This window comes from Oenanthe melanoleuca, chromosome 3 (assembly GCF_029582105.1).
Source record: "Oenanthe melanoleuca isolate GR-GAL-2019-014 chromosome 3, OMel1.0, whole genome shotgun sequence".
NCBI classification, from domain to species: domain Eukaryota; kingdom Metazoa; phylum Chordata; class Aves; order Passeriformes; family Muscicapidae; genus Oenanthe; species Oenanthe melanoleuca.
In genome coordinates, this window is record NC_079336.1 from 14,727,520 (window position 1) to 14,753,853 (window position 26,334).

A 26,334-nucleotide genomic window follows, 5' to 3' on the forward strand; every position below is an offset into this window, starting at 1 on the left:
TTGCTTAGTACCAAAGTGGTTTGCAGAAGTTGCAAAAGGCAAATTTTTAAAGCTCTGAAGTGGAATAAAATATGTGGGCTTTCTGCAAATAAATTTCTAAAAGAATTAAGTTGTCAGATTAAAGCAAGTTTCTGTTGAATGTTTGCAACTGAGACTTCTCAGACTTGTAAATTAGCCAGCTATGGGAATGTGCTCTCTTGTGAAAGCAAGTAAAGCATCCATGACACCAGAATAAATGACAGTGCCAGATCTAAATAAATTATATCTTGGGAAAAGTTGCTGTGGCTTTTGTACAAGAAAGATACACTTCAAGAAACAGAATTCTCAACCAAGTCAATGAACATAGGAAGAAGACAAGGAAGTATTTTGAAATTTAAGACTTTTTAAGGAAGATCTTAATCTAGAAACATCTAAATGTATTAAAATCTAAGATAATAACAGGCGCGATTGCCCCAGGAAAACAGAAGAAGGAAGCAAAAGATAGGAATATGTGTCTCGTGAGAAACTTGCAGGTGAGGTTTCCAAGGATAATTCTTGTGCTATTTGACTGAATGGTCTGACAGAGGGAGGAGATGCCATGTGGGCATATAAGCAGGATAAGTTTCACAGAGGGTTGTGGGAGTAACTGTGAGTGAGTTGCAGATTAAAGTCAAGTTTATATGTATCATACCCTGCTGGGGAAAGTAATCTCATCTGTAATCCTGCTAACCCAGTAGTGGACAGTTAATCTGCACTAAGGAAAGGAATTCATAAATTGTTGCTTGTTTCTTGAAAAATGTTTTGCCCCACTTCAGTCAGAAAATCAGACAGTGTCTTTAGGAGTTCCTAACAAATCAATGCAAGGACAGAATGTATTGTATTATACAGATTTTTCCAAGTTTTCTTTTTCCTAAGGTTTTCTTAAGTTCTGAAGACTGAGTTTCTAATGATCGTGTTTCAAAGTGGTTGTACCAAAGTAGAGGAAAGCTGTAGTCTCACATCAGTGAGACTCCTAATTTTTCTGGACTACTTTCTCCTCTCTTCTCCAGCCCTCACTCTCCTCATTCCTAAGATATTTGATTAATCTATTTATTTTCCTCAAAAGTCCTGATTTTTTCATTTCAATTTGAGGCTCTGAGTCTTGGTCATCTTTGTTTCTTGATATTTTCTACTTCTTAAGGCTAAAGATGTCAGGGATTGGTATTACCACCTTGTTGAACAAAAACCATGGTGTTGAAGCTTATTGTATGAGAAGTAACTTCCATTTCCTCATTAAATTGCCCCACTAAATAAGATAATCTGATAAATACATTTTATCTCTTTATATCCTTCTTATCATGGCAGAAATCAAAGTCTGCAGTACTTTGTCAATTGGAAAATATTCCTAGAAGTCACTGAAGTAATTTTGTAACTCTGTTGGCTGTCCTTCTGGAGGGTTTTGTCCTTCCAGAGGCATTAGGGAGAGTTTCTGTGTCTATGAGCTAACCAATTCTCTTCTAGATGTGGCAGATACTAGTCTGCCACTTCTTGGAGCTGTTAGTAGCTGGACTGTGAGATCTACACAACTGAAAGTGAAACTTCCTTGAGTTCAAGAATGTCTTGTATGGCATTTCAGAAAATGACTGTAAATTTCTAGACACTTGAAAAACTGTGGGTACTCTGAATTATTACCCCTGAAGTTCCTGTGAAATCAGCGATTCTGCTGTTGTTGGATGCTCAGAATTGCTAAAACGAAGTCTACCTTGCACGTAGAACCTATTCAGTCAGTAACTGAAGCACTTAAAAAGCCAAGTAAAAGACAAAAAAAAAAGTGGTTTGAGCATGTTTGCAGCAGGAGTTAAAAATTAGGTTCAGCACAAAGCACAGCAGCAAAGGCCACTTTAATTCTGAGATAAATGTGTCTAAATTAGTTAGACCAAATCCTGGGACAGGCTGTGTGACAAGTTGCAGGAACCTTCTGGTGCTGGTGAGCAAGGTGTGTTGCCCAGGCAGGCAAGACCACTGTAGAAAAATTCTATTTGGCCTTTGGAAAGGAAATGGCAGGGGATGCACTGCAGGCTACCAGAGCAGTTTAATGATCTGCCTGTTACAGAGGGCCCTTTGGAAAGAAAAAAGTCAGTATCAAGTTGATAACAATTCATGAGAATTTCCTCATGGTCATGCTCAGATACCAGACATAGGTAGAACATTCACCTAGGTATTTGGTAGATGTGTGGTAAATATTGTCCTCTCTCTTATGGGGTTGGGATCTAGGTTCTATCTTTCTGAATAATAATTCTAGCCATTACCTGCTGAAACTGTGAGAAATGTGAGGCTGGAGTATCTGAGGAGATAGTCCTAAGAGAGACCATGACATCAGCACTTAAAGATGCTGGGGAGGGAAGGATGCGTGTTCCCCGTGACTGAATATGCAATTTATTTAACACTACAGAATTCAGGTATTCACACAACCTTCTATTCAAGTGTTTCCTGCTGGCTGCTTTTGATGTTAATCTGCTTGTTGGACCTGATGTCATGAGGGGCTGTCCTACCTGTCATTCTTTGCCCAAATTTTGACCAAACTGGAGTGTTAAGTCAGGGGCTCTGACCAAACCAGAATATTAAGACAGAACTTTTTGATTTTTTATGAGGATATTTGTAGATAGCTGATGGTCTCTAAATTTCGGTGACTATTTTTATATATTTATTAAAAATATTAGAGCAGAATTGCTTGGCTCAGGATAGCAGAAACTCTCATGAGCCATCTGTTCAGATTACGGTCTCCACCCTTCCTTAATCTCCTTGAAAATATGCTTCTTGGGAAGCTGAAGGAAACTGTGGAAATCAAGAACCCTCTGATTTTGAAAAAAAAAGATTTTTCAGGACAAGAAAAGAGTTATACTTTCCTCAGAGTTATAGGTAACCATTATTTAAAACTTAGCAATGTGTAATTCATCCATCACTTGGGCTTAATTTAACCTCTGTGATAAAGTCTTTGTGCACATATGTGTGCGTGCCTACCTATGATGGATGGCAAATTGAATGGCAATACGATGTGCCGAGGCAGAATGCACCAAATTTAGAAGGATAGCATAACAGCTTTCTTTAATTCAGTATTCTTTTATTTTCTTTTTATTTTTTCCTTTTTTTTTTTTTTTTTTTTTTCTGGTTGAGGGAAAGGGGGGTTCAGGGGATGAAGGGAGCCAAAGGATCTAAGCAAGCCATAGCTCATGTATTACTTTCATTTTAATGCTTTTGAACTCTTACACCATTCCAAGGGATGAATTTTGGAATAGACATGCTTTGTCTAATTTATCAGTAATAGAAAAAATTGTTGTTTCTTAATTTATTCAGTTCTAGTCCAGTTTCAGCACTGGTATATGATTTTGCTTGGGTTTTTTCCCAGGCTTTACTGAAGTTATCCCTTCTTGAAATCAACCACAAAACTGTTTTTCTTTTTTTTTTTTTTTTTTCCCCTTTTTTCTTGAAATTAAACTGGTAAAAACTAATGTAGTTATAAGTGAAACAGCAATTCATTACTATAGATTTGGAGTTCTGTAACATGGTTTCATTGGTGTCATGTTTTCCTGATGGATTCAGATCTCTTGTGTGATACACACCCATGCTAATCAAATTCAGAAATCACTTTGGTTAAAAAAATTTTCTGTTTTATGTATGGTGGAATATTTCTCCTTGATTGTTTACTACTTCATTTTAAGGAAGTATATTTATAGCATACTACAAATATCACCAAGATATAAATGATACAAAATTATTTTATTAAAGAATTTGATTTCATAAAAAATAGTATTCTGTAGCACTAGTAGTAAAATTTATTTTTTCTCCATATAAAGGCTCATTTATTTTTATAGCAATTTGATGACACATCTGCTTGCTTTATTCAGCTGAAAAGAAAATGTTGGTTCTTGGTGTTTTGTAAAATTGCTTTGTTAAATTATTTTCAAAATCGTTCAACTTTTAACAAATGACATTTGATACTAACATTGGAAAGCAATTTCAGCTAATTAAGTAGATCCTTCTATAAACCATTGGAACATTAAGATGACAAACTGTTCATTCAGGATTATTTTAATTGGTACAATTATTGTAATTTTGTTGCAATTATGTGTTGAGCTAAAAGCTTTTGTTTAAATCATTTGAGGGTTTTTTTGTTAATATACATAAGTAAGAAGAAAAGAAGTAAAATAAAAACGGAAGATAAGCATTATCTGTTTACATTTTCATTACAGTGCTTTAGACAAGTACCTATTGAATTATTTCTTTAGAAAAGTATGTTACATGCTTTCAGCAAATCTGTAGAAATTTTAAATGTTAAAACTGAGCAAGATCATTGAAATGTAACTTTTCTGGAAGGTTATTATGTTAATTCCACTTTTGACACTGTTTAAATACCTTTTAAGAAAAAGGGTGAAATTAACTTTGAGGGATTTATGAGTTGCTTAATGCCTATTGATGTATTAATTTAAGAAGTGTAGCTATTTAGTGATTATAGAAATTAAAAATGAAAAAGCCATGGAAGGTGCCACATTCATCACTTTGATTATAATGTTTTCTACAATCATCTTTGCCCAGGCCAGGTTTAAATAAATCACTTCCTTTAAGTAAAAAATTTAGTATTCTTGTAGACCTCACAGTGAGGCATTACTTCTGAAATATTTAACCTGCTTTTTCTCCATTTCCTTTTATCGCCTTTTACTTAAAATGCAGGGCACATAGAGTTATAATGTTTCTTACTGTGCTAATAGTGTAGTCTCAGTGTTAAAAGGCAATGTACCAGTTGAGTAGTAGGTGGTTGATGCCCACCTTTTTAAAAATTCTTTTGCCTTTTGTAATTCAAATAGCACTGCAAAGCTGTGAATGAATCCGGGCATTTGTAACTGCTTTAACACTTTATTTTAATCATGAAGTATGCCAGAGAGTTGTTTAAAGTACAGAACTTTTAAATATGGCTCAGTGACAGTGTGTGATACTGGATGTGGGAGATTAGTTCAATAAATATCAGTCTTTAAAGCATCAGAATGTTTTTTGCTTTCTGAAATGCTCAAAAGCAGGAACACTGAGGAGAGGTACTTGAATAGAGTCAGTTTTGCAAAACAAGCTTTTCTGAATACCTATGGTAATGGGAGTATTTAAATAGCTATTGCAACTGTTCAGTGAGGTCTCTTCTTCTAATATGCACTGAGGAGACTTAAATTTTTGTCTACATAGATATATCAAACTATAGCTTTCTCTTTTTTGATCTTTATTAATATAGCTTTCTCTTTTTTTGGTCTTTATTAAGATAAATAGTTTATTCCCTTATGTTATATTATTGAGTGTATGATGACTTTTTATTCCTGTCTTTCTATGAATAGGCATATAAGCAAATGTTCTTTTTCAGTGTCCAAGTGACCTGTTGCAATTCTCAGTTTGAGAAAATATTTGCAGCACTGTTGCTCATCTGTTTATAGTACTGCAAAGTTCCTGGAACGATTTGAGTGAGAGGTTTTAACACTGTCTCTATATTGATCAGACATGAGAAGAGAGTAGGATAAGTAACTTCAGCACAAAGCTGAAGTAGAAGGATTTGATTATTAGGAATTAGAAATCAGATGTCTAATTAGCAGACTGTTAAGCATCAGAATTTCATATTGCATTCCATAACAGCTAAGATTTTCTAGTTCTGTGTTTCTCAGTATCAAACCTCTAGAAATTTTTTTTTTTCATTTTTGATAACAAATTATTTCATGATTTTAAGCAGCATTTTGGACTTGTTCTATATTGAGAGGAAAAAATTAAAAAGCACATGATAGATAAAACATGACATGCCTTCATGCTCATGCCTTCTGTTGCTCTATTATTTAATAGCAATTAATTAAGTAATTTGCTTTTTATGGAGTGAAAAAGTTAAATGACTCTTGTCCATGCAGTTCCTTGCTCCTGTAAAACACATAAGGAAAAAAATATTAGGTGTGCAGTGATTAATTTGAAGCATTTCTTTGTTTTCAGCTTGGAGGAGAGGTTTGGAAAGAGCAGGGAGAATGGTCCTTTGGGATATGAGGGCTTGAAAAGAAGTCAGCCTTCCACCAGTTGGAAACAGCAGGGCAGGCTGCTCCATGAGAGAGGGAAAGCTGGGAGCTGAGGAGGGCAGCGGGGCAGGCACGGCATTGTGAGCAGGGGGAGCAATCCCTCAGTAGCCTAACGGGAGAAGCGGAGCAGGTTCAGCAAAGGTAACCAGGGACAGGAAACAGCCCTGTGTGTGTAGCCACAAGGCACAGGTCAAGGCAGGAAGTTAAGCCATTGGTCAAGGTCAAGACCAAAGGTGCATAGATGTAGCTTGGAGGAGGACCAAGGGCAAAGGTCTGAGCTTAAAAGTGGTTCTTAGCTCAAGCAAGAGAGCCCTGCAGTGAGGATTCTCACAGCTCTTGTCACCACAGCCTGGTTATTCAGCTACGCTGCATCAGAGCCAGCCTTGAGCACCTGCCCCAAAACCCTTGGCTGGGAGAAGAGGTGGGTAAGTCCTGTCAGCATATTCCAGACATAATTCCTGACATAAGCAATAGACACCTCCAGTGTGGATGAAGGTGGTTGATTTTGGCTGTTGCCATTTTGCCACCACCTAGCAGTGTACTGAAGGAGATGGTCAATAGGTGCAGCAGCTTAGCACCTTCATCTGAGCTATCTGACAATATTCTGTGCTGAACACACTGTCAGACCATGGTGGTTATTTTCTAAGTCAGTCATGGAAGTACAAGGTGAACATAATTAGAATAAATTTGAATCTAGTTTACAGTCTCTTGAATGAAAGATAAGATGATGTATCTCTGCGTACTTGTACTAAGTTATCTGTATTTGAGGAAAAAGCCAGAAATAATTAATCATCGTTGCAATATAACTTGCTCCACAATGAAAGCAGTTTTTAATTTCAGTTGCTCATGGGAAAGAGATGTAAAGAGTAGTGGAATGAATTTTTAAGATTTGCTTCAGTCAATAAAATGTTTTGTTTTAGCTTCATTCCTTCTAAATTCAAGTAGTTTATCCTGGAAACAGACAGTCTGTAACACTGACACTTTTTGATGTTTCTGACTAAAAAATATTTCTTTTGCCTCAGGAATCTAGCCCCAAAATGAGAATAGTGTGTTCATAGTGCTTTATTTTTAGATCTGCATGCTTATATTTTAGAAAAAGTAACTCCTAAAGTGCTTTAAATGCTAACCCTTTATTTTTTTATCTGAGAAGTGCAGGCACGTATGGTTTTTGTGGCTCTTTGCCAAAAGATTATCATTTACATAAATATTTCTTTCAAAGGCGTAGTTTAAGACATTGAGCTCAGGAGGTTAGAATAGAGACTTCAATCTGCACACCAGCAGTGGGCTATTGGCTTCTGAACAGTAGCTTTGTTCATCGTATTTGAAACACTGTTCGCATTCAGACTTAAGTAGAGCTGGCATTAAAAATCAGCTAATTTGTTTCATGTGATTCATCAGCTGTGTGTTTTATTTAAATCTATGTCACATTCTCTTTTGGGTTTTTATTTTGTAGATTGAAGTGTTGAAGTAGGCCACTCTTTAACTCTTCAGTTCCTGACTTGAAAAGTGACTTTATTTTTACTTTTCCAGTGTTGAACTCCTGTCTAAAACACTAGCAGTAAATATGTATAACAAATATATATAATTAAAGTATACATTAAGGATCTTATTTTTTTCACCATCTGATGTTCGCTTTAAAACATACACATTTACAGTCAGTTTAGTTATAGTTTTATATAAGGCTAAATAGAGCAACCTAAACTAGTTGCTAAATATTAGTGTAAAATAAGCATTTCTCAGATTCTGTGGAGCATACAAGTTTTACTTTGATGCTGCCAATGTTCTTATTTTTTCATTTGGCCCTTCACTCCTTGAGATTAGGAGTACTTTCAGTTTCTATTAGATTTCGTTTAACTCTCAGGAGAATGAACTGTTCCCATTATTTGAAATTGTAACCTCTGAGTGTCAAGTTTGTCTTCTCACAAAAGCAGCACCTTTTATTCTCTTAAGGCTGGAGTCTCTGAAGTCTTACATACACTGAGCTTCCCTAAATTGTGTAACTTTCCCAGTGCCAACTGGACAATATCTCATAACGATTTGCAGAAGCAGAGCCTTTGTTAGAATAGGCTACACTTGCTTGTATGCTTTATATTTGTTACCTTTTTCCTGTGCTATAAAGTAACCTATCACTGTGAATCAGGTTATTCACAAATGGCATGTTTATGACAGCATGGTATGGCAGTATCCTCTGTCTGTTAGGTACATGGACCATTGTTTTCTGGTAAAATTTATAGGAATATGTTAATTCTACTCTTAGTATATGGCAAGAATGTAGTAAAACATCAGATTGAAAGATTAACACAGCTGAAATATATTTTTAATGCAAGGGAGTTGCACTTGCTTCAAGCATATAACATTGAGTCTCAATTATTTTATTTTTCTTAACATTAAAAGCTAAGTATTCTGTGTAAATCTGACACTTTTGTCTCTGGAATAATCCCATGGTACATAAAATTCTACTCTCTATCGAGGATCGAAAAATAAAGATGTGAAATAGGGTAAGATTGTTCAGCTAATGGTAGACATAGTTCATTAGCTCTATTAAAAATACAATTCAATTACAACCAGTTGGGGGTTTGTTTTAAATGTTTGGTTTTTTCTTTTCAAAGACACAATGTGAGTGTGAATTTATTTAATGTAAGAGATGCCTTGTGTACTGATTTACTGAGTGTGCATGAGTCTCCTTCCTCCCTTCCCATCCATGCATCAGTGTACTCATTTCTTCCATGACATCATTGGTAGTTGCCTTAGCACTTTTAATTGTCCAGTAGTTGGAGAAAATGCTTACAATTTCTTTTAAGCAAGTTGCAGCAGCTCACAGAGCAGCCAACATATCTATGCTGCTCCCCTTTTTCATGGAGTTGTAGTCTTAACAGGTCTTTGAAAAGAGCCATTGAAAAACAATTTTATTTTTATATAAAGGTGATTTTTTGTTTTCTTCTCTTTTTTTTTTTTTTTTTTTTTTTCTATTTTTACTTTATATACAATGTGGTTACTGCACTGGTATCCATATAGAGTGGTGTCACAGTCACTTTATAGCCATTACTGTAACTATGTTCACCATTCTCTCTTTCACTGTTTACATTTTTATTATGCTGGGTGCGAGAAATACTTTTTCATTTTAGTAATCTTTAATTGAGATTATGATTTCTGATTTGATATGAAATACCAGTACTATGAGATGAAGCAATAAATAAGCTAGGTCCATCTGAACAGCAATGTCAGCCTCCATCACCTGCTTGGTAGGAACTTTTCATAAACTTTCACAAGACTAACATTTAATGCTTTTACTTGTTCCTTCCTGAAACTCCCCTTTATACTAGTGCTCACAAAACCCCCACTGTTGCTTGACAATAGTCATAATGCATGAGCAGTCCCTTACATTGATCATGTCTCATGGTTTTGTTGTTTTCGTTTGTTTGTGGCTTTTTCTTAGAAGGTGAATTACTTGAAAGCTGGTGGTGGTTGTTTTCCTACTTTTTACAAGGGATTACAGTTAAATTTTGATCAACTTCTAAGATGCCTGTTCCTATTACAAAAAGTTAGTTTAAGAATGAAATTATTTTTCCCATGTAATTTCTGAATTGGGTATAGAAATTTGAATAGATGTTTAGGGTTAAAGTTCACAATTGTTAACTTCCCCTTACTTTGGATTTGACCTTACTGATGTATGGCTTCTTTGACATTTCTCGGAAGCATAACATTAGATCAGATTGTTCAGCAGTTTGACGTTTTTTGCATATTAGAAAACGTTACATTGATCTTTCTGCAGACAGTGCAGCTCTTTATGGGTTCTCTTATTTTTCAGAGAATAGGGAGAATGGGTGTGCCAGTATTTCACCCTAGAATATTACTTTGTAAACTGAAGTCATACTCTAATAAGTACGGTTTATGATGTATCTAATTTCACCCCCCAGAATTTCAAAGAATATTCCTACAACTAAAGATGTTGAACCTCTACTTGAAATTGATGCAGATATACGGAACTTTGAAGTATTTTTATCCTCAAGAACACCTGTCCTTGTTGCACGTGATGTAAGAACCTTTTTGCCTTGTACAGTGAACTTGGATCCCAAACTACGAGAAATCATTGCAGGTGAGTATCCTTTCAAATAAATGGAAAATGACACATCTATTATTTATTTTAAGTAGAGCTACTTTGCATGTCACACAGAACACTCATTTGTTTATCAAATCATACCTTCAAATTGTCAGATTTTACTTCAGTGAGAGGCCATTCAGTTTCACTTAATAGTTTTGCTGTAACAGCCAGACCATCTTAGACTAAAACTTCCCTTTTGGAGGGCAAAGTCCACTGTTCTTGCTTTGCAGAGCGTTTTGGGAGATGGAGGAAACCAGTACACACAATGATATTTTAGAAGAAGAGATGAAAGTTGACTTCAGATCTTTGTTAACAATTTTGAAAATATATGTAAAACCCTGTAGAAATGAAGTCAGTGAAACAAAGTCTTCTCCAGGCTGAAGAACTCCAATTCTGTCAGTCTTTCGTCCTAGGAGATATGTTCCTTAGAATCTTACAATGGCTTAGGTTGGAAGGGACCTTAAAGATGATCTAGTTCCAACTCCCCTGCCATATGCAGGGACACCTGTCACTAGACCAGGTTGCTGAGACCCCCATCTAACCTAGTTTCAAACACTTCCAGTTTTGGGGCATTTATAAGTTCTCTGGTCAACCTGCTCTGGTTCCTCACCACCTTCATGGTAAAGAATTTCTTCATAACATCTCATGTAAACCTACTCTCAGTTTGAAGCCATTCCCCCTTGCCCTGTCCCTGTAAATAGTCTTTCTCCACCTTTCTTGTAGGGTCTCTCCAGGTGCTAGAAGGCTGCAATTAGGTCACCCCAAAGCCTTCTCTCTGAAAAATCTCAATTCTCTCAGCCTTTTCTCATAGGAGAGATGTTCGATCCTTCATCAGTCATCTTTGTGGCTTCCTCTGGCCTTGCTTGAATACATTAATGTCTTTCTTTTTCTGGGGACCTCAGAGCTGGATGCAGCACTGCAGGTGGGGTCTCACCAGGGTGGAGCAGAGGGACAGAATCCCTTCCCTCACCTGCTGCCCACACTGTTTGGATGCAACCCAGGGCACATTTGTCTTTCTGGGCTGCAAGGGCACATGGCTGGGTCATGTCCAGCCTCTCACCCACAGCACCCCCAAGTCCTCCTCAGCAGGGCTCTCTGCCAGCCCGGATTGTTACTGAGGGTTGACTCAATCCAGGTGATCTTATTAAACCTCGTAAGATTCCCATAGGTCCACTTCTTGAGCTTGTCCAACTGCACTACTCAGCCTGGTGTCATCTGCAGATTGGCTGAGACTCATCTCTTCATTCATGTCATTAATGCAAATACTAAGTAATACTGGTCCCAGTATGGACCCCTGAGGGACAGCACTTGTCACTGATTTCTGTGGGGACTGAGCCATTGACCACTACCCTCTGGATGCAATTGTCCACACCCAATTTCTTATCTGTGTAACAGTCTACTGATCAAATGTGTCTCCAGTGTAGAGAGAAGGATATTGTGGGGGACTACATGAAAAGGTTTGTAGAAGTCCAAATAAATTATATCTGTGGCCCTTCCCTTGTCCAGTGATGCTGTCACTCCTCACAAAAGGCCACAGAGTTGGTCAGGCAGGACTTCTTTGTGTTGAAGCTGTTTCTGACTGTCTTGAATCACCTCTGTCCTCCATGTGCCTTAGCAAAACCTCTCAGAGGATCTGGTCCATGATCTTCAGAGGTGATGCTGACAGGCTGCTAGTTCCTGTTGTCTTCCTTGCTGCTGTTTTTAAGAATTTGCAATCTTTCCATCTCTTGATGTAAAGGGCAGCCTCTCCTCCCCTCCTTCCTCTCCTGTCCTATTGAATAGTCTGCAGCCATCAATAGCTGCACTCTGGTCATAGGATTTATCCACCAAGTTTCTGGAATGGCAGCTAGCTCATAGCTTTCTAGCAGCACAGTGGCTTCCAGCTCCTCCTGTTAGTTGCCCACTCTGTGTGGGCACTGTGAGGCACCTCAGCTGAGCTGTCAACTGTCACCTTCTTAGAGGAACACCCTTTAAATTATTTGAAGTGTTTCAGTGGTGTTTCCCTATTGGCTTCTGTTTCCTTAGAGGTTCCTGGCTGATCTCTGTAAGACTTTCAGTGGAGAAATTGTTCCTGATGTCCAGTATGAATGTCCCCTGGCACAGGTGCCTTTTGTCTGTTGTTGGGAGAATACAGGGCCTCCTGGATCTTGGCTTTTTTTCTGGTGGCTGTTCTGTCTCAGGGAGGCCAGAGCATGATTCCAGCAGTCTCTGTCCTCTGACTCCCTAATGCTTCTTAGTCTTTCTGCCTTCTTCTTAACTCTGCCACCAGGCTGGACCAGGATTGTCTGCCTGGTCTTGTCTCACACAGCTGTTGTCTCTACTACCATCCAAGACTGGTGACAGGCTCTGGGCCCCCTCCAGCGCCCTCCAGAGCCTGAGACCTGGATGGGAGCTCTGTCTGCATTGTCACATCCTTTCTGGTGAGTGCAGAGGACTATAGGTTTGCCCCTTGTGCTGCCATAACTGAGCTCCTTCCAAGGGGATGATGACCACCAAGGGAACTCACCTCTTCACTAGGGTGACTGCACTCTTCCTGTGCCCCTGGCCACACAAACTACCTTGTCACACTCCCTGGGCTGAGACTTGTTGGGGACATTGGTTTCTTTTGCACCTCCCAGGTCTTCCTAGCATCTGCTGTGAGAGCAGTGACAGCCCCTGCTGGATCGGAAGGGGCCCCTGTTTTCTTAGATTTATCACTCTGCCATGGTACAGACCAGCCTTGGGGTAGCTTCTCTTGGAGAGTGACTGTTAGGTTCCTTTATGCCACATTTAAAAAAAAAAAATCTAAATGTTTAGAGGGATTTAATATGCTACATAATTTTATGTGATAAATTATCCTAACTTTCCTGAAGACTCCTATGTAGATGTGGTCATCAAGACAAATCAGTCAAATCCATCTGAAATTTGACCTTAATGTTCTGCTTGATGAGTTCTGATTGGAGTTAAATATACAAAAATGTACTGTAGTGAATTGGCAAACAAATAAAAACTTTTCCAAATACTTCAAGCAAAATCTTATTCTTGTTACCAATTTATTTTTCAGATGTTCGTGCTGCAAGAGATCAGATGAATATTGGAGGACTTCCTTATCCCACCTTGCCTTTACATGAGGCACCTGCTAGAGGAACATCTCTGTTCAGTCAGCCTTCCTCAGCTTGCTCTTCTACAACCTCTTTCAATGGGCCTTTCAATAGTGGAGTTTTATCCCCCCAGCCTCACAGCAGCTACTATAGTGGTATGACAGGACCTCAGCATCCATTTTACAATCGGGTAAATAATCGAGATCCAATTAACATTCTTCGGATGTAGTCTGGTAATACTGCAGATGTCATCTGTAAATATTAAAATACCCTTGCAAGTTTTATTTAGGTGTGGAGAAAAGCCCAAAAGTTGACAAGTTTTGCAGTAACGTTCAGACACTGTTGTCTGGGGAAGAAACATGGTAAATGACATCAGAAAAACAAATTACAAAGGGGAAAAAATATTTTTTGAGACACTGCTCAATTGTAGGATATTGCATAGGGTTTTTTTCTTTGTGTTTTTGTTTTTGTTTTTTTTGGGGGAAGTAAACTCTGCTTCATTGTTCACATACTCACAGACATTGGAAGGGATCCTGTCTTTTTTTGATTAATTTTGTTAAAACATACAGAAACTCAGGTGGGGAGATAGATTATAAGAATATATATCTGTCTTCCCTTTTGTCTCTTTTAAAAGTTATTCTGTGATCTTTTCCCTAAGCTGGTGTTGTGCTAGTTTAAAGGAATTATTATGAATTGCATAAAACATCCATTTTTGAGCTATTTGTGGGCCTCAGAAAACATAGTCCTGGGAATGGCTCATGTGAAAATTGAATGAAGTGCTTTACTGTATAGTCGAAGAGAGTCTAAACTTTCTGGTTTTGTGGGATGTATTTGGTATTTTTAAACTTTATTTTTCACTTTTTTTTCTGCAGTACTATCATGAAAAAACCACAGAGAACTGATATAAGTCATAGCTTACTTCTATATACAGGAAATAGCCTCAACATCAAGTAGATTTGACCGTAGATAAACATATAACCTGAAAGCTGAAAAGTAAATTGAGTTATTCTTAAATCAGTGTATGTTAACCAAGGCAAAAAAAATGTATATGTAGGCCGGAACTTTTAAAAGTTATCCATTCTAAAATTATTCTTATATACCTTCAAGACAGTGACAGTGTGCTGTTTTGTTGAAAATAATGTAAAATAACATATATTTTGAAGTAGTCCAACATTGATAAATGCTTGACACCTGAATATTTGTGCTGATACTAACTCAGCTTAGTTCAAGTAGCTGTTTCATTGGAAGCCCTATTTTTGTGTCTGTTTTGCCCTGTTTTGTGTTACTGTACATGACAAGGTTTAAAGTCAGGGGTGATAAACTGTTGAAACCTGTATGGGGGTTTTTGGCTCCAATAAACATTAGAGAAACAATTATTGGTGAGTCATAAGCTGTTCTTACAAAGAGTTTATTTGTTCCTTTGTGTTAAGGCTTAGAGGCATGCTAACCTTTTTGCCTGCTAAAGATTAAAATACTTCAATTTTTGCCTTTTTCACTGGAATTTTATACAGCCCTTCTAAAGTATAATTGTTTTTAGTGTGTCAATAAATAATGTCAGAGTATTGTATTCATTACTTTGGACTCATAAAAATACTGTCATTGTGGAGATGATGTTTCTTACAGGGAAGGTCAGAGCAGTAGGCAAGTCTAATTGGGATTTCCTGGGTAGGAAAGAGAAATTATGGTATGTGAATACCTTTTTTTTTTTTTTTTTTTTTTTTTTTGCATTGATTAAGCTTCGTTGGCTATCTGCAGACTTGAAGAGCAACTCTGGGTTATGCCCAATATATATTTATATTGATCTCATATTTTCATGATACCTGTATTGTACTTCAGATGAAGATTGAGTCTGTAGTTCTTGGCATGTAATGGAGAGTTAATCTCACAGCTGGGAAACAGTGGAATAGCTGAAATGGACTGAGGAGTTGATTAGAAGTTATGAGAGGATTGTGGGATAATTGCCTTAGTGGACAGATTTTTTCCATTGCTTTGTAGTTTAGTATCATGCAACCAGCAAGCTCCCTGTGTGTTCCAGAGAAGAGGCTCTGCAGTGAGAGCTGGGCACCTGGATGCAGTTTGATTGTAAAGTGTTTCATGCTTGGGGGTTTTCCACATGGTTTAAGCTGTTAGTGGAAAACTAAGGCATTAAATTATTCTGTGGTATTTTCTAGGAATTCATCTGTTTTAAAAAAAAGTTTGTATTATTTGTAGAATGTGCCTTATGACAGTGGAATGGTTTTGATTCAGTGAACTTTTCTGCAACATTCTATACTAGGCAAATAATAAGGCAAAGCCTAGGTAACCAAACTTCTTCCCCATTTAGACTAATGATTACAATGAATGTTGTGTAACTTTGTATGTTGGAAGGGCATATGAAATTTTTGTGGTAATTATGTGAAAGTGCTCAGAATCTACCTCTCACAGCTAAGAATATGGAACCATTTTTATGTTCCATAAAGTGCACGAAGTTGTAGCATATGCTGTCTACATAAATGATATACTCAGAAATTAAACTTGAATTTCTCAGTTCATTTAGAGCTGCTTCTAAATACGGAAGTTTTAAAGTCCTTATTGGCAAATCTAAAGTGGAATATTTCAAATAATTTTACTCCTTTCTCATAGATTATCCCTTGAGTCATAGAATTATTTACTCTATACTGAATTTGGTGCTGTAGACTAATCAGAATCTTGTCATGTGCAGAAACACAAATCAGGTAATATGTTCTCTTGTGAAGTATCTGGATAATACAGTTTTGAAAATGCTACACATAGAAACATTAGAAATCAGTAATACAGCCATTGTTTTGAGATTTCTTTTGGGTTTTTATGGTGTTTTGTTGTTTTTTAATTGTTTTGGTTTTTCAAAATTATTTTGGGAGTTTTATTAAGAATTGGGCAATGAGTTGAAAGCAATGAGTGCTCTAATTCTGCTTTTCCTAAAGTCTAAATTAACACTGATATTTGTATTGAACAACATGCATTAATGTATTTCCAGCAAAACAAAGCTCCAATTCTGTCTGCCATAAGCATCTCTTCATACGTTTATAAAATCTAGTGTTAGTGGAAGCCCTCAGGTTGGGTGCCACAAATATGGGAAGTTCTAGTGATGCTATTAGGTATCACATTTTTTGTTTATTTGGTACGATTGTCTTGGCTATTATGAATGACCCTAAGTTTTACTGAGCATCTAATTTTTAGTTTAGAGAGTCAGAGAGTGAAATTGTCAGAATTATTGTTAAATTATCATTTTCCCGTATTGATAACAGATGTTAGAGTGTAGCTATCAAAAACATTCTGACTCTGTTCCTCCAGAAACCTATACCAGAGCACCCATTGGCTTGGAGGAAAATAAGGGGGTCATCTGCTGAGTGATTTTGAAGAACTCATTCCAGAACTTTTGGTTGATTTCTGTTCAGTGGTTCAATGCAAAAATTAAAGAAAACTATTAGTAATTGCTCTTTTTTACTTTATGAAACTCAACTAGAGGATGTGTTTTGTTGTAATGATTTTTATTTTATTATTACATTTTGATTTGTGTAATTGTTTGTCCCTTTTTTGTTACACCTTTTTTTTTTCCATAGCCATTCTTTGCCCCATATCTTTACATGCCAAGGTATTACCCTGGCAGTTCTCATCTCATCTCACGTCCACCACTAAAAACGAGTTTGTCCAGAGATCAGAACAATGGCCTAGTAAGTATTTTGAAGGGTAATTCAAATACTAACCTAGACAATAAATATAGTGGGTAATGAAAATGAAGGTTATTAATTATGATTCTCTGTTAGACAAGTGTAAGCTTTATATTATAAATATTTTAAGCAAAAGTGTTATTAACATGTAATGTAAATGTATTTTGTTTTAACTTTAGAAATTCCTTACAGAGCAAACCAATTCTAGCATCCATATATAAAGATTAGAGGAGAATGACCTGTGATATTGGCAAAAAGTATATTAATGAAAATGCCAGCTGTATTATAATACCTAAATAGATGTAGTGATATAAGAAAATGACTGCTACATGTAAATTTATGTTCAAATTTTTTTAATAGTATGTCAGAACTTCTTTGTATCTGGAGAAGATAAAATTGCATCCTTTAATGTTGTAAAGAATGCTAGAAACTGGAAGATCAGATTTAAATGTTAAAAGAAATATTTTTAAGTAAAACAAAATACATTTCATCTTAAGTGTTTTTGCAAGTACATATAATACAACTTTACCCATTAGAAGGGCAAAACTAGCAGACTTTTCTAGCTTCCTATAGAATAATAAGTTTCCTATTTAACAGTATTTATTTTACTGACAGATGGCTGTTCAAATGGAATCATAAACTAAGGAAAGATAAAAAAAGTAAAAGCCTCACTTGTTGATCGCTTTAATTCTAGGGTATCGATACAATGAGCAAGGCTGTTCAAAGGTGGTAAAAGCTTTAATCACTTAAAGAAAACAAATCTATTTCTGTTGAATTATGTATTATTATGAGATCATTCTCATACACTGTTTACTTCATAATTTTTGTTGAGCCCTTGATCATTTTACCCAAACCATAATATTTTGTTGTTGTTAGGATGTTATCAAGGAGGATGCTGATGAGGGGCTTCCTTCACCCACAGACCCCTCAATGGTAAATGAGTAGTCATGTGGTGTGGAAATTTTAGCATCTCATTGCTTTTTCAGCAGTAATGAGTCTGCATTAATCATAACTGCAGTTCACTAACACTGCATCAGTGGCTTTGGTGGGCAAATAGAGTAGTTGAAAACTAATGTAGTTTGTGAATGAATTTAAAAGCTAATATTTCACTTGTAAGACATACTCTGTTTTCCCCTGTAGTTTTTCCCTTGCCTTTCTCAGTAGCTGTGGTGAGCTTTCAGTAAAGTGTTGTGGTAGCTAAACAGTGTAGAATGACAGCTGGTCATTCAGTGCTTAAGTTTTAGAAGTAATTGTGTTTTTCTGCTTGTCAACTCTCTCGCCCGAACCCTACTTCTTTAGCTGATGACATAAAGCTATTGCAGGTAACACAGTAAAAGGTACTTTGATAGAAATGGAAAAATAAAACATTGGTGGTCATAATCCTATTCTTGAGTCAGAATGACTTGTTTTGTTTTATCCTAAGTATATTCATACTTAGGATGTCATCCTTATGGTATATGTTTTAACTCTATGGTAATTGTGATTTATACCAAAACAAAGAGTTTAATGTGACTGTCATTATTATCTAAATATTTTCTGCCAATAGTTGTTGATAACAGCTATACTTTGATTGCATTTACTTTTTCTTTTAGTAAACCATTGCAGAAATGTCTTTCTACTGTTGTGCAATGAAAAAAAATGAAGCCCCACACAGATTCCGAACTCTGTTTAGCTGTACATAACTTCCACTGAGAAACCATGTATGTGCAGTGCAATGGAAAAGGTGCACTAAATTTCTCTCCCCCAAGTCATTTGCTGACTTGTGTGAAGGGATTATTTTGGAGGAATTTTTCCTTCAGAAAATCTGTTTGATTCCCTATCCCAGTATCCCATTGTTTTCCCAGGCCTTTGAGACTTAACAGTGCAGGGAAGATTAAGGATTTTCTCAAAAGTATTAGCGTGATGGCTGAAGAGTGTGTGTCCCTGTGAGTATGGGAAGGGACACAAGCCTGGAAAAGTGGGATTTAGTCTTGGGGCAAAGTAGTGAGTGAGTTCCAGCAGCAGAACTGGAACTGGGTGCTCTTCTGCTTGCTGCTGATTGTGTATCTTAACGCACATTTTGGTACAGCTTCAAACAACAGTTTGAAAGACTCCTGTAAATTAAGTAAACTATTGCCTCTAAGTAAGAAAATACAGGAATTAAAACATTAAAAAGAAACTTCCTTTGAGACAATGATAATGGAAGATTTAGTTAGATCTGTTTTTAAATTTATACTATTAAATTTATACTGTGAGTCTGTAATGCAGCCTATCAGATCATGAAAAGAAGGTTGTTAGCATATGATCTGTGATGTCTTATCAGGGTTTCATCTACTCTAAATCCACTTATTTTGTTAACTTTATAGAATTTTCTATTAAAGGAAACAATATTATATTTGGGTTATGTGCTACAATTATCTGTAGATGATGAGTACAATAATTTAATCCATCTATTTAGGTAGCTCTTAATTGATGGGTCGTTGCTACTGTATAAGTGATCCAACATATTAAATGGTTTGGTGCACGCAAAGTAATTAAATAAACTAAAAAAACCTGCACAAAGTGGTTAATGAACACCGAGATGTGTAATTGGTTTGGTGATTGAAAACAAGGGGAGCATGTAGAATCAAAATTGTCTTTCATGCTAAACTGGCAAGGAGCCAGAAATGGTGCAACTCCTGTGTAAAATAGAGAATAATCATTGTTTTGAATGTTTGTGTCATAACAGAGTGAAAAAACAGGATTACAGTATTTTTTTTTTTTCATACAGATCATAATTTCTGCTTATTGCATTTGTTGACAAAGCTGTGTGGAGGCTCTTATGTGATCTAGTTATGGGTCTGCCACTGTTGTCAGTCTGATGTTGGAGTGATCAAGTTCTGAAATTCCAGACTGTCATCATTAGTCTCATAACATCTGCATAAGTCTAAGTTATCTTAGTAAAAATCAGGAATATTTTGAGTATAGTCATCAAGAATTTTACGTCAGCCACCTTCTATAATTACATTCTGTTGCTGATTATAAAAGTTGTCTATCTCAGACCATAGTTTACTGTTCTTTTCTGAATGGATCAAAACATAGATATCAAACTGGTAAGTTGACCAAATACCATCTGTTTAGTTGTATCAGCATGAAGGTGCATTGCAAATTTTTGGCTATCAGCTTGAATTCCTAGTTAAAATAGTCTTAAGATGCCAGCCTTTGACATCTCTGATGGAGACAAACATGCATTTCTGCTGGTTTTACTGTACAAATGCTTATTTCTGAATAACTTCAAAAACTTCTAGAGTGCCCTTTTGAATAGTTTGTAGGTGGATTGCAGTATTACCAGTTGTGGAATGGTTCACAGAATTCCCTTTTATGTTAGTAATCAAACTAGCATTAGCAGTGCTTATCTGTCATAAACTTGATTTTGTGCTTTAGTTTGCATTGTTAATTTTAACTTCTTAGGAAGTAGCTTGTTCCAATATAATTACTTTGTTTAAATACAGTTGTTCATACTGCACTGAATATATAATCCCTTAAGATGTAGTATGTGTGCTTTGAATGAGGACTAACATGGCCCAGAGCATGTAATATAGATAAATATAGAGGACTTCTTAAGAAACTGGAAGTACTTTTCAAAAGTTTGAGCATGAATGAAAATGTATGGCATGGGAGTTTTCTTATGGTTTTTCCAGTGCTTTTGTGTAGAATTTTGTGCTTTGAATATTTGTGCTTATAAGAAATAACTTTTCTATTCTGTGGGAGCTGCTGGTTTGTTTCTGGGGCTTTTTTGGGGGACTGGGGGCGAGAGGAGTTGGCAGATTTGGTTAGATAGAAGTTTGAAAAATTATTTGAGGTACATTAGTAGTATAATTTTATCTTGAAATGGCAGGAGAATGTTTCATTAAAAGGAGGATTTTCTGTCAGAAACATAATTAAAACCCTTATGCAAAACAGAATAGTCTGCTCATAAAAATGGTATTTGTATAGCATATCCTAAATTTCTATTTTGAAGACTTATTTTAAAAGTTTCATCACATTATGAAAATATCCTGTGTCTGTCCTAACCCTGATTTCCTCCATTTACTTCAAAGCATGTTCTCTGTATGTTCAACCTTTATGATGTCACTTTAAGCTGTTGTTTCTTTTAATTCTATTTTGTCCTTTTCTCAAAGCTGTGTAAGTCTGAGTTAAACAGAAACAGACAGGTACAGCCACTTTCTGTGAATTCTCATTCACTTGTTTCAGAGTCATTCCAGAAGCTATCATACTGGTGCTTCATGCTGGGCTGTCTGTAAACTAATGCTCATTACTAGCCTTGAGGTTTGTTTTGACAAGCTGCTTTTAGCTTTTGCATGGCAAATACTTTTCAGACTAATGTTCTCTAAGCATCTCTAACAAAACCACTAAGGCTGAAAAATGTGTCAGTTTAAGTACATTTTTAATTCACTTACATGATGACAATATCCCTAAAGCTATTACATTACTTATTCTTCAGAGACTGCTTTTCATAAAGAATGATTTGGATTAATGTGCATCTATTTCAAACAGTTCACACTTTTACAAAAATAGTCTAAATATTTCAGCTTTTACATATCTTTTTTATACACTGAAAGCAAAGTTTCTAAACTAAGTCTTAATGCATGCAGAAAGAATTGCTTGTCCTTGATTGTTAGAAAAATATTTTGATCTGAACGAGAATCTGTTAAATTAGAAGCGTATAAAACTTCATTTATTTCTGGGTATATCGTTGATAATGTATTTAATAGATTGTGAGAACAAAGGTAACTGCTAACACATGTTGTTTAGGGATAATTTATTTTGGTGGTGCCACAATATAATTTTGGCTCTAACAGCTTCTTTTATTTTAATTGAGAAACCTTCTTTCAAAACATAATTAAGATTTGAATTAACTTAGTATCTTGTCTTTGTTGATGTATTATCTAACTCATGCCAATAGTAAATAGTGTGTTTATGAAGAAATAATGGATAAAGCTGGTATTCTGAAGAGAAACCCACTGTGATGTGTTAAAGAGGAAAATTATAGATGTTCATAAAAGAAGTATATGATAAATAGATTATGGGTGAAGCTTCATTCTGTCATTTCCTTCATTTTGGTGATTGGCTTATATCCGTGACGTGATACAGATTTTAGATGTGTTAAAAATTAGACTAAATTAAGACCTAAAACTTGTCCTTTAGATGCCTGTATGATAACTAATTAGGTATTGTAGGCACTTAATTAGGGAGACATTGCAGAATCTGAGAAGTAGCTGGCATGTCCTCTAAAGGAATACCAAGCCGTAGTTTTAAGTGCCTAGACTGGAGTGGAATTTAAAAATTTAATTTTTCTGCAGTAATTTAGGTAGATTGCCTTCCTCGAAAATGGGATATATCTTTTATTTGTTTGTTATCCAGCTGACATGATATTTAAAAAATTAGGAATGGTTAAAGAAACAAAGATTGGTGCCCCAGCTATTTTCAGGCAAGTGTGTGAATTGCCAGATTCAAATTCCCCACAACCCCCAGTAGTGTTCCCAGATGTGAAGCTGATTGTTAGACACTTTAAAGTCTGTTTCAAGGACATCTAGTGGAGAACTTTGAGGAAATTACATGTAATATCACCTAAACTTTGAAACTCAGAGTAGCTTGAGTGGGGAGTGTGCCTAGCTCCCCAGATCAGGATATCTTTGGTAACAGTAAGTCAGAAATAACTCTGAGGTAGTAATTAATGGGGTTTTGGATTGCTGCCTTGGAATTGCTAGTAGAATAAATTATTTGTAAATATCCTGGTTTAGATAATTCAGATAAGGTTAATGGCATTCTCTTGATAACTCTTGGTTTTTATAAGCGATATATTGGGATCTAGTAATTTATATTAATTCTGAAAAATTAAACAACTTCAAAGTAATTGAATAAAAATGGGGACACTATTACAACTCCAAAACCAGTCTTCATTGGTGATTTGAGGAATATAATAAAACTTGGTTAACTGGATAGTCAAAATGCACTTTTACATCCCAGGATTTGTGCATGTGATGATGACCTCTGAAGCTTAGAAGCTCTTTTGCATCTTCCCGAGATGAGCTGTTTGGTGCACAGTCTACAATGCAGAACCCAAAACTTTATGTTCAGAAAAAAGGGAGGGTGCAACTTCCTCATAAATGGCGAGCACACAATTATTTTCTAACTGATAGAACTGATTCTGATATTGCTTTTAGGAATTTAGAATCACTAGTGTAACTGTGCATAGGTTCCTATCCAGGGTGAATGTGTTGTTTTTTAAAGAACATACTGCCTTAATATACTGTCTACCTGCAGATGCATTTGTTTTAGTTTTCCACCCTTTCTTTGAAATTCTCAGAAGCTAGCAACATTAACAGGACAACTCTTATTACAGAGCTGAATTATAAATAATATCTACCTGAATCTTGCCCAAGTTTGAGGTACATGAAGCATCCTCATAGTATCTTGTAGGGCGTTTGCAGTGCTGCTGTTTCAGTACTGTGGTACACAGCCCCTTGGCTGATCTTGCATAAAGCTGAAGGAACCTTTGAAAAATGAACAGTTATTGTTAAAATTACCCAATTAATCCAAGTAATTGAGGAGTTATCTTTGAGTGTCTTTGAGTTTTAGGTCATCTTTGTTTGATGATAAACCAGGAGTTTTTAAGACAGAAAAATCTAAGTTGTATCTGCATTATTTGAGAAACAAACTCAAATATTCCAAAATCAAACTACTAAAGTTAGAGGAAAGCTTGTGAGTGAAACTGCATTATAAATTGATTAACCTGTACTTAATATTTCTGATTTTTATGTTTCGTTTCTTAAAAATTATATAAGAGGGTTATTTTTTCACAAAGGCAGGAATCAAGATGCTGCTTTTTTTCTCCTATAAATATGTGTAATGAATGATTCCCAATATGTAGATATTCTGATAGTAATTAAAAATGCCTGTGCATTCTTATTCTCATCTCTTAATTTTAAAACGTAGTTGAACACAGCTTGATTTGTGTTAGTGTGTATTGTGAATTTCTGGGTGTACTGAGTACTGGAACAATTCTTATGTGCACATTTTCTCACTTACAGGGTGCAGGAGCAGGCACAGGGTCAGCCACAGGAGTGTCACATGTATCTCTGAGCACAATGAGTGTGGAAGCTGTGTGTGAGAAGCTAAAGCAGATAGATGGTCTGGACCAGAGCATGCTACCTCAGTATTCTGCAACTATAAAAAAGGTATCAGCTGAATTTCAATAATGTGTTTAGTTCCTAAGCATGGAGATACACAAGGAAAGGAAAATATTTAGTTGCTTCTTTTCTTGAAAATGTTTATTTAAATACATCAGATGTTAAAAAAACATCCTAAGTTCTATGTATGACAAGTTTGGAGGACATTTTCATACAAGCATTCAGTTTTCAGAGAAAATGCTCTCTGTTGAAAAGGACAAACAGTCAGAAATATGAAAGTTGATTAGGCTAGTTATTCTGAGAAAAGAATTAAGAAAAATGTTTTCAAAATTGCTATGTGTGATTAAAAAAACAAAAAGGGTTGCAAATGTGTTCTGTATCTAGGTAGCAATATCCCTTCTTTTTTCTCTGTCAAAAATTGGCACATCTCTCCTGTTGTAAATGAGTGGTGAAGATGATTCCATTTCTTTATCACAGTCCACATCTATTTGCTTCAGAAAAAGGTCACTGTATGTTTTTCTGCCTCTTTTATTTGCTGTGATAGATACATTAACACCGAATTATTTTTTGCTTTTTAATGTTTTTTTCACCATCCTTTGTGCTCTTTTTTACAAAGAAAGAAGGGAAAAATATGAAGGTTGTCATTAGTCAGTGTTTTTGCTGAGCTCACATTGTCCTGGAATCTATCATATTTTAAATAATATGGGAAGGATTTGATTCAAGGATTAAGAGACAGGTTTATCATAGGAAGCTCCAGCGAAGTTTCTTAAAGCAAGAAGTAGCATGTTAGATTGCAGGTCATTAAGTTAAGCTGCAAAAAAATTTCAGTTGCTTCCATTGCTCCAGAGTGCAAGAAGGATGTCCTTATCAGTTATCTCTAATGAGATTCCTCTAATTTGTATTCTTGCATTTTTTACAAGGGATATAATGTAAAAAAGGAAGATAATGGCTCAGGTTGGTCTTTTTCCTGGATTGACTAAGACCATCTGCAGGGATATGGGAACGATTGAGAGTATAAGCAGAGGTCTCAGCTTGGGTCTTCCATTTTCTGTCTGCTCTCCTAAGACATAGTTCCTCTTTTACATTCTGTCCATACACTGATACATGGTATAAAGAGAAACACCTCTTGTTGTTACTTAAGGAAAATGGTTCTGTGTTGAATTTGGTGCTTTTGGAAGTTAAGCATATATATAATAATATATATATAAACATGCCAAATGTAAGGAATCGCCTTTCTAGAATATAGATGTTCTTTAAGCACTTCTGTGTTGATCTCTGATTGATGATGAACATTAGAAAGGAGTCTAATCTTCTGTCCCTGGGCATTTCTGATGATGGGAGGAATGTAAGCCTGTTTTATACAGAGAGGAAACTTAATGGAGGTAGTACTTGATCTTAGATGTCTCAAGCCAGGGGTCAGATGCTGCCTGGGACTTCATTGTCTGACTATCTTCATATGCTTGGGTGTCAGCAGTCCATTTATGTTCTGAGTTGGATAAATTTAAGCAGATTCATGTGGTTTATTGTCCCTGAAATTTTCCACCACTTATGTGTTGTTTCCTTATGTCTGTATATAGGACACTATCATATTGCCTTTTATATAAACATTTTTAATGGGTTTAATATTTCCATTTTTTCCATGACACATAGGTGTCATACTTCTATAAAATCTTATGGTAATTATATAGAATTGTACTTAATAGTGATTTTGGGAAATTTTACCTCTACCTTTTTAGTCTGTTACTGCTGTGCCATGAGTCTTGTATCCATAATTTATATTATTTAGTTTAATTTTTTTAGGCAAATATAAATGGCCGTGTCTTGGCTCAGTGCAACATTGATGAACTGAAAAAAGAAATGAATATGAATTTTGGTGACTGGCACCTGTTCAGGAGCATGGTAAGAATTTCTGTTCAGTGTTCAGGTCACATCATAAATTAATCTTTTTCAATATGAATCATTTTTTTATTTCTGGTTACTTCCTTGTTGTCATCTTTAAGTCTGTAAGTATTGTCTTAAAGCATGAATGCATCTGCTATTTTGTTACTTTGTCTTTTTGTCTTAAGGACTAATAAGGAACTGTTTGCCTATGGATTTGCATCTTAATTGATTGTGAACTCTGAAGTTTTGTTTGCTTTTTTTGTGGGATCCATTTTTTCCTGTATGGGTTCCTGTTTGGTTTGAAAGACAGGTGTTTGCTAAGGAAGGCAGGAGCCTCTCTTGAAATGGAAAATGTAAACTCCCTCCCTTCAAATTATTTTAATT

General features: G+C 35.9%; 1 protein-coding gene across 3 annotated transcripts in view; it reads left to right on the forward strand.

Annotated features, from left to right (window-relative positions):
- The window catches only part of KIDINS220 (kinase D interacting substrate 220), a 74,834-nt gene that overhangs the window by 42,898 nt on the left and 5,602 nt on the right, over positions 1-26,334 (forward strand). For all 3 annotated transcript variants that reach the window (XM_056486870.1, XM_056486869.1, XM_056486872.1), the window contains 5 exons: positions 9,965-10,143; positions 13,193-13,419; positions 16,811-16,921; positions 23,971-24,117; positions 25,870-25,968. In XM_056486870.1, the coding sequence (XP_056342845.1) occupies positions 9,965-10,143; positions 13,193-13,419; positions 16,811-16,921; positions 23,971-24,117; positions 25,870-25,968 (763 nt within the window). The remainder of the gene's footprint in view (positions 1-9,964; positions 10,144-13,192; positions 13,420-16,810; positions 16,922-23,970; positions 24,118-25,869; positions 25,969-26,334) is intronic.